At 44.7% G+C, this 9,442-nt stretch overlaps 1 protein-coding gene across 1 annotated transcript in view; it reads left to right on the forward strand.

Moving 5' to 3' along the window:
• LOC146203118 (uncharacterized) overlaps window positions 1-7,128 on the forward strand; it is a 296,425-nt gene extending 289,297 nt beyond the window's left edge. Inside the window, exon 13 of the mRNA XM_084588533.1 lies at window positions 181-7,128. Coding sequence (XP_084444659.1) covers window positions 181-632 — 452 coding nt within the window. The 3' untranslated portion in view covers window positions 633-7,128. The remainder of the gene's footprint in view (window positions 1-180) is intronic.
• Window positions 7,129-9,442: the final 2,314 nt, after the last annotated feature.

Below are 9,442 nucleotides of genomic sequence, written 5' to 3' on the forward strand. Positions count from 1 at the left end.
ACCCCTATAAGGCCACGCAGGCACGTTCATACGGTGTGGTTAAAACGGGGCTTTATATGTGATGTTTTGAACAGCTTTGAACTGTGTTTTTATCTTTTTTAGGCAGGGGTGCTACCTGAACGAGGCCTAAAGGGGGGGTTGGTGTCACTCAAACGGCTGCTCTTTTGTTGGCTGGCGCAGCGTTCGCACGGTGCCCACAGCAAGCAGCCTTCGGACTGCCGGGCGAGCGGTACGCGGCCGGCCTAAAAGGCTCCTCGGAAAGCAGCACCACATCTTCGGATAGTGACTACATCGAGACGCTGTCGCTGTGCAGCAGCGGCAGCAACGGCAGCGGCTCTGAGTACCTGCGCTGCGAGGACATCGCGACCGGAAAGCCATCCGCTTGCCCCGTCTCGTGCGGCCTGAAGCCGCGCTCTGCCAAGGAGTACAACGCAGTAGACAGGTCGGCCATCCGGCACGACATGCACGAGGAAGGCCTGTGCGGCGCGCTGCACGGCTGCCACCGAACACATCACCACGCTCCAATCCACCTGACACTGCCCAAGGCGGTGCGCTCGGCGCCTCCGCCGTCTCCTGTGCAGAGCCAGGGTGCTAGAGGTGGCGCCACTAAGCCCAGCCCTGCTGCTTCGTAACAGTCTAGTCGTCTCAGTGTTCGAATGCTGTGCCATTGTTAGGCTTCAGCTGACTCCATCAGCTTTTCTTCGTACCTACTGCCTACGACTGCGCTAGTTGTCTGGGGACATAGCGGAGGAATATGTCAACGATACGAGCAAGGAGGAGCCAGTTTGGAGACGCTTGCTGGAAAGGGTGCATTTTGCTCGAAGTGCATTCACTCGCCGATGGAAACGACTTTCGATGCAGGCCAAGGAGGTCGTAGAATCGACTCGTTTGTTAACGATTTTGGCTAGGAGCACATATGTCATGCCTCGCGCATTCTGTCATCGCTTTGGATATCATTCGTTATTCATTACATCGTGCTTCGCGTGGCTACGCTACTCCCCAAATCCTATAAAAAATAAATGAGATATTATCCGCTAAAAGCAGGCGACGACCGTTATCAGCAATGCATTGGTGCATTAAGCATTTGAAAACGCTCGATACGAGCAGCTTTTTCATGGCATATCATGTTGCACGACTGCGCAAAAGGATACAGAAAGCTTCCAGATCAACCATAGTGCACGTTTTACGCCTCTGATACCACGTTATTTCAGAAGACCACTGTTGGAAACTGACTGAACCAAATTACTCGTTACAAAATAGAAATATGGAGAAACAATGTGTTGTCGCTAGTCTTGTAGATAAGGTTGCCTGGACAGCAGGCAACGGTTTAGGCGGATCATTGTTTTTATGTGATCTGCATGCCTGTGTTAGAGATCCTGTCATTGATACGCATTGATTTTGTAGATAAATCATCACATTTACGTCAAAAGGTCATTCATTTAAGGTTTCGAGATTGTCGTTTTCTTCTGTAGATATTTGAAGAAAAAAAAAAGATTTCAATATTCACCTGTACAGGCCACGAATGTGGCGTTCGATACCCTCCCATAGAATGTGACACTGAGCGCAAAAGCTTCCCTAGTTATTTAGTGGTGCTCTTGTGGATCTCTGCTAAACATGTGTATATCTGTATGTATGATCATGCGTGTATGTGAGAATGTGAATTCTTTTATTTCAATCAGTGCAACAAGGCTCAATAATTTTTTCAAGGGCTTCTTTTCTGCCATACATGCATGCCTTGTCCGGATACTATTGCATGCTCTCACTAAGCTATTTGGTGAGCGCCTGTGCGCAGAGGCTCGAGTCATGAAGATCATATAAATGTTGAGAAAAGTACATTTGGGGTTGTGTATAAATAGTGGTATAAAATACCGTTGCCGAGGGTGAGCACCGAGTTTGTGGCTTGATATGAACTGTTTTGCAGATGTTTCAATTTAAATATTTGCTGTGTATGTTACATCGTACCTTGATGAAACCGCCAGGGCACAAATAGCTTTTAAACGTATTGTCGACAAACTGATGGCATTCCTTTTCGTATTATCATAGCAGACCCAATTCTTATGGCTAGCGTTCATCTTGTCTACTTGGTGCATAGGCATGCTTACGAGTTCTTAGAAAATTAAGAACTGTCAGAAATGGAACTGACAAAGTAAAGTAAAATAAGGTTGAATTCGTGTTTCATAGCTTAAATGTCAAATGTACGCAAATATTGCCCTTTGTTGTTGTGAAGCATTCATAAAATGGGTTTTTGAATGCACACACCTGTCGAGCTCAACTCCAGCTAATTTGCTATTTGAGAATATACAGAGTATGCATGTCAGTGTTTCGAACATCCCATTGTATTTACTTGAGCAGTACTGTGAGCGGCCCTAACTCAGGCAGGTTTTTTCAGGATATATTTTCAATGTTTACCGACGCCTCTAGTATTACCCACATGTTCCTGAACGTTCCTCAAAGTGCATACACATACAATATACTTTTTTTTTTAAGGCTCACAGGTGGAGCTCAGTCCCCCATTCCCATCATGCTCTTTAGCGTGCCTCGGTCACTTCTAGTTTGTAGATGATTGCATGGTGCACTAACTCTTTCATTTGTATTGAGTGTGGTTTGACTCCTAACTAGCTGAAAATGACCACAAAACATGCGGAATGAGCATCGCACTGAAGTCTTATTTCCTGATCGCTAGTTTAGCTCTTGAATGCAACTGCACTGAATGCAGAAACGTCCTGTGAGCAGTGAATAAATCTGGTTACACCGGAGGAAGTAGGGCAGGATCCAGGTAAACATAAATTATGACTTCAGGTAACTTCATGACTTTAAAAGATCACGCTGACAGTAAGTTAAAACAAGTATTAGGAAAGCACTAATTCAGCTCAGGTAGTCCTAATTCATAACCTTTCTCATTTTCTTGGAATTGTTTTTAATCGCAATAGTCATTATTCTCATAGTTTATTTTGTACAAAAATGCCTTTTTCTTTCTTGTATAAAATATTTTTGTATCACCAGTTTTTCTGTTCTCAGGCTACCTAATTGGCATTTCATTTCGCGTTCACAAAGTTCAGAAGCTTATATCCTAGGTCATCCGAGCAAACCTTTACCAACGGAACTCGTCAACGCGTGCCAAAGAGCATTCCATGTTTTAGGCAGAGCACTTTTTAACCCTCTCTTTTTAACTTGATGTATAAAAAATATTAACTTGATCTAATTCATTTGGCACAAGAAGGAAAGCAATGCTGTACAAAATAAGTTCGGGGCATAACATAAAAATGGCTGCAGCGTTGAGCGGATTTAATCCAAGGAATCTGCGCTGAACAATTTGAAGAAAATGCTTTGATTCCTGCTGTTTGCAACTGTATATATGCTATGTACATAATAACAGGAAAGGAAAAAAAAGCGTGTATGGATACCCAATCAGTTTATGTGTAAGTTAAAAGCGTCATGTAATTTTGCATCCGACTTCTAGAGGGGGCCAGCATAGCAGAGTGAATACACTAAATTTACCACTTCTGCGAGGCGTCTTCACAGAAACGACCAGACTTACTTCTTTCCGGCTTTTCTTTTTTTTTTTTTTTCGTATTTATGTTCATGAGAAGTTAGCGGCAGGTCACCCAGGAATGTGCCGTTGTGTAAATAAATGCTGCTTCTTATTTTAAGGGCACCACATCCAGCCATGTTTAAATGACCACACAATGAACATTTCCTCGTCGCCTTCTGGTTTCACATATAATTTCCTGGCCAGTATTAAAAGGCCTTACAGACACAGGGAATCGAAAGTATGGGCTGCTCTAAACAGGAACAAAGTGCATATTTTTGCTCCTTAAGTAATCTTCACGGCATTACTTTCAGCTTAGTTTACCATATTAATTTTAAGGATTAGGAACGGTCAGCGCCAGGCACGTTTCTTTAAAGGTCCACTGTCCACCCTCCGGTCGAAAATATTTTCTTCCCCGGTAACTGTGAGACTTCGCCCCCAGAACGCAAGGCCGCAAAATGTTTTTGAAAAGAGTAACTAATAACGCAGTTACAGCCACCCCATTCACCCGATTCTGTCGTGTTTCTCTCCTTCCGTTCCCTCGCAAAGGTTTTTCACTCTCCTACCCGGTCGTCAAGCCTCCGCAAGACAAATTCCCCTCCCTCCTCCGCGTTTGGTGGGAGGTGGGGCGTGGCACTCCGCCTGCGCGAAAAAAAAAAAAAAAAAAAAAAAAAAACAGGCGAGGGAGCGCACTTCTCCGGATTCAGTCGGGCCGTGGCGAGGGAAAAGCGCGCAGCGAGCGTTAGACACCCATCCTTCACCCTCAGACAGCGAGACGGACCAATGGACGTCGTTTTCGGGAAATACGTCATTACTGCTGCTCGACGGGCCAGCGCAGGAAACGGGAAAGCTGGCTTCCCGAAGGAGAGCATGAGAGAGCTTTGATTTGTATTTTCGTTGATTTGCGGCGCGCGTGTCACTGTAGCATTTTGCACAGACTATCTCCGGTACCTGATTGAAACACTGGGCTCCTTTGCTTAAAAGGGCCTTCCCTGGACAGTGGCCCTTTAACGCCATTCATGTCGAAGTGAAATCTGCTGAAATTTCAAGTATGAGGAGCTGCGGTCATTGCCAACGTGATTTGATATGCTAGGAATTCTCTATGCGTAACGCCTTTAAGAAAACCCGGAGCAATGTTTTCGCCTTAGCCCGACGATTTTTTCGCGACTGACAGTGACAGCGGTACGCGCATAAAATCCAAAAGCTTTATTGCCGGAGCCTCTGAATGCTTTCTCTTGAGGAATGCCAAAATTGCAGCAAGAACAGCCGATTATAGCCTGGGTGTCAACCTGTCGCACGTCATTTAACGCGAAAGAGCCTTGTCCATCCAATCTTCCTTGTTTGTGCTATATGCACAGGCAAGTGGCCCGCGCGGGTAATTCAAACTACAAGTCCTATATGGCAGCTCGAACACAATGCCCCGAAATTCGACCTCGGCTATTTTAGACCAAACTCGATGTCCAACCTAATTCGGCTACGGTGATGCTATGATGACCTCCGAGGTTGGACAGGGCCGCCCCCGAAATTGGCCCACCCACCCTCGAAATTTGACCTGTGTCGATTTGGACCAAAATAGATGTACAACCTAATTCGTCTGCGGCGAACACGACGATGCCCTCCAAATATGTGCCGGTCTCCCCAAATTTGCCCAACCCACCACGGAAAGTTGATTTTGGCCAATTCGCACAAACATCAATGTCCAGGCTAAAAAGCGCATATTTTCGCACTATAATTGGTTTAACAGACGTAACCCTTGGCATTCCTTTTTTTTTTCACTGTTCTTGCCACCCCAGAGGCCGCTTAGAAACCTCGTTGGTCTATAGCAATGGTAAAGGCAGCATTCGACAGGAAGCAAGAGGCGTGTTACGAAAGGCTTTCAGTACAGCCACTTGAAAAACTGAAAGCAGACAAGCATAACAGGTAGCCTTACTCGATTTATGGTTTTCGCTGTACAGTTTCTTGCTTTTTTGAGCTGCGCAGATTTTTCCGAGCAGCGAGTGTCCGCTGTCTTCTGCAAAGGCAATAAAGGGTAGGTTTTTTTTTAACCAACATTGTGCAATAACAATAGGTCATTCTCCTTCCCTGGCAACTGCTGTTACAAAATCGTGTGTGTTTAGTTACCTTAAATCTTAGATAACCGCTGCTCACTTCTTAGGCTTTCAGTTAATGTTTAATGCAATGTTTTTTTTTTCTTCAAAATTAACCAAATTCACCTTGACAGAAACCGCGAGAAAAACTTGGTAGTTTTTTGTAAACTGCAATGTTGTATTGGAAGCATTAACGTAATACTTGTTAAAATGCTAGTTATTTGAAACATTAATTTTTGATAGGTTTCTTTAAATAAAACGTTTCTGATTGAACTTACAATCACAGCTGAACTTCACCTACTTATGGAGTCGGGATTTGGCTCTCTAAACAAGAAACATCAAATGTTCTTTCAGTCCTAACGTGTTTACAAAAGTGCTTTACGACGTTAATATGTTGCAGCACAAATTTTCGTTTCACTTCGTCTTTAAGAAATTCAATACAGTGGCATCTGCCTCGCACTAGATTTTTTTTTTTTCAAGAACACTTTGATTTCCCCGATGTGCTCTACACAAAGGCACCTTCCACGACATGTATTTCCAGACTGTATGACTAAAACATACTTCGCTCCGTGATAACTCGTATAATCTTAATTTAAGTTCCTTATATCAGATGTGAAGCCAGTAATGAAAAGAATTAGATTAAAATGTCGAGTGAGAAATTTCCGCAGGTTATTAATCCGTTTACGAACTGCCTTTATCCGAAAATTCAAGGGCCGCAGGGTTTTATGTTCGATCGTGCATAGCGGGGACCGGTAGCACCCCTGTACTCCAACGCCCTGGAGAGGAAAGAACGAGAGCTTCGTCCAGCCTCTGCTGATTTGAAGCCCTGAGGACGAAACTCGGATTTCACGGTACGTTCCAGCTGCAAACTTGTTAACTTGAAATCGTTTAAAAATATGGTAGAAGGTAACGTTATGCTAATGGTGCTGAAAAAGCGTACTGTTTAACACATTTTTGTTACTTTCTATTGAGCAACCTAAATCGATAAAGGATGTTCCAGCCTTATTGCCGTATCTGCACTAAACACGCTGGGCAATGTTTGCTTCTGAAAGAGTGAAACGACATTCTCTCAGTCAGGTGTGTGATGCATTGCTGGTCAGAATGTGCCGGCATATTTGACTACGCACGTAAAAAGTGCACACTTGGATTCGCGAGTCAGTATCTGGTGTTTGCACACACCCAAAAATGCGGCATGCCCTCGCGCCTATAGATGGCTGGCTCAAATGAAGCGTCTTAGATACTAAGGTTACATATTCCGCCTCATGTAAACTATACAGACATTACCTTCTAGCCCGCCGTGCATAACATTAGTTTGTGCCCGCTAGTACATGTCGATGTTTCTAAGTTCAAGAGTTGTTGTTTAGTTCGTTGCCGGAGTCGCGTTTATTATTCATTTTTACTGTGCTGCCTGCAACCTGGATGTACCGTTTGCCGTTTCTCGAGCGTCACAGCGTATAGATGTGGAGTATGTATAGGTATAAGCCTACCAGAAGTCAAAATAAAAGGCGGTTGTACAAGTATTTCGCTCCTTGTTTACAACTCTCCTTACGAAGCAATCGGTAACGAACTCGCAGGCACTGCGTTATCGCTCTGGTAACCTGCCTGGCGGCAGTAGGCTCTCTGAAATTGGGTAAGTCCTCTGAAAAACTTCCGCAGAAGTCTGCTGTGCTGCTAAATGCAGTCGGGCTGAGTATTCGCGCAAAGCGAATAATTGTGTGGCGTTAGATATAAATTGAATAAAATGTAAAACCAAAACAAGAACTGACGGTTTAAAAAAAGATGGGCAGGAAGAATATTTCTACTCGACAAAGACATTTTGCTCTGAAAAGCGCATTGCGCTTCCACATACTTAATTCGACGCACTGCGTTGGAAGTAGGGCCACCACCTCTGAAAGTTTCCCACAAAATCGCATCCGGCTCATTGCGCAGATGTGTGCGTTATCTCTCTTGCCCCCTGTCATGACTCGTTGTAGGTGGCTTTCATTGTGGATTACGTACCAACGTGTCATGTACGTCGCAGAAACAAACGCCGCGTTATATACACCACACATTGTCACGGCGACGCTGGTAGACAGTCATGTAATATTGTACCACGAAAGTAGCCACAAAACTGACGAATAGCCTGCCATATATACTAAGGTAACCTTAAAAGTAAAATGTTAGACGCGCTTGTTATGAAGGACCAGCGCGGACTGCCATTTCGATCAATCACGCTACCTTGTTCACATGGCGTAATAGAATGTTTCGCCTGCTTAATACCAGCAGATGTTTACGGCCGTAGCAAAAAGGGGGGCAGAAAACAATCTACACAGTAAAAAAGTTATGTCCCATATGACCTGGAACGAACGAATCCATGAAATTGTTGGTCGAGGTTGTCCTTAACGGGAATTCCGACCAAAGATGCGTACGCATGACGATGACTCGCGAAGGCATTGACAAAATAAAAAAAAAAAGAGAAATAAATAAATAAAGATTGCTCTAGGAAGGAATGGTTTACGCATCCATGAAATTGTTTATTGAGGCTATCCTTAAAGGGAATTTCGACCAAACATGTATACACATGACGATGCTGCGAAAGGCATTCAACAAAAAATAAAATAGAATAAAGGCTCCTCGAACAGTGTTCAATTACCTGCCAGCTCTTTTGTACCAGACATCATGAATAGTTATCGACCGGAGGGATGTTTGGCGCAATGAGCAGCGTCTTCGAAAAATGGCCAGCAACCAAGGTGGTCTCTTTATAACCGTGCGTTATCCAGAACCATCAGAAGCCAGCGGCAGCAGCTAGTTATTTGAAAGCCGAGCACCATCATTTGGGGTAATTCGATTCTGCGGGGGAACAATGCAGCACATTTTGGAAAAATCGGGCTTTCAGCAGAAACGCACACTTTTTCATGCTGCGAACTCAGATATCAGATTGAAATCAGGCAGAAAAAAGCAGTAATACGCAGCCCGCGCGACGCAGCCCTGTGATTGGCCAATACGTCGCGTGTTGACATTTTGAGGACAGCGGATGCTGCAAATGCGGTTCCGCCGTTGCGCTGCGCGCCGATCGCAGCTCTCTGCGGTTTTGTGAAGGTAATCACGGCACGCCATTTCCACTCGAATGACCATCGGGCTTTTCACCGCATGTATCCGCATGTTTGGTACAGATGCGCCCATTAACGATGCAGCACTTCTGTTGTGGGGAGCGCAGGCTTTGCATGGCATCTTGCTGTGGTCTTGCTGTGGTATACAGTAAGGTATTTTGAAAAGTAGTGTGTGTCATTATTAGCACAATCTACATGGGCCTCTGCGAAACCTCGGCACGCATATTCCAGAGAAGGAAGGGCAGAGAACAATCCACTAGCCAACTACCTCCGTCTCAGGCCTCTGACCCCGTCTAAAAAGTCGTGAAAAAAAAAAGGCCCAAGGCGTGGTGTACCAAATCCTGCTTTGAATGCCATGCTTTGTACCTTGGGGAAACGAAGAATTTTCTGAAAAGGGTGAAGCAGCACACAGCTGCCACCAGACAAATGAACGGTAAGAAGAGCACTGTTGCTGAGCTCTGTGATGCACGCGAGGCACTGACGGAGCTATTTTGCTGAAGACCATGTTCTGAAATGTTTTCTTACAAGAACCTCGTCGGTTTCATTTCTCATTTCATTTGCATCCCCAAACAAGACAGAACTATGTAAAATAACAAGGCAGCAACGGGTGCAAAATCACGAGGCCTTATCTGAAAAACTTCGATTACGGCTTGATTGGAGGCACCAAAGGAAACCTCGCTCAGTGTGCTACATACCTGAATGCGCCCATACTCAGCTGAGTGGTACACGCCTTATCT

This window comes from Amblyomma maculatum, chromosome 1 (assembly GCF_055883805.1).
Source record: "Amblyomma maculatum isolate TAMU_Amacu chromosome 1, ASM5588380v1, whole genome shotgun sequence".
In the NCBI taxonomy this organism is placed as follows: domain Eukaryota; kingdom Metazoa; phylum Arthropoda; class Arachnida; order Ixodida; family Ixodidae; genus Amblyomma; species Amblyomma maculatum.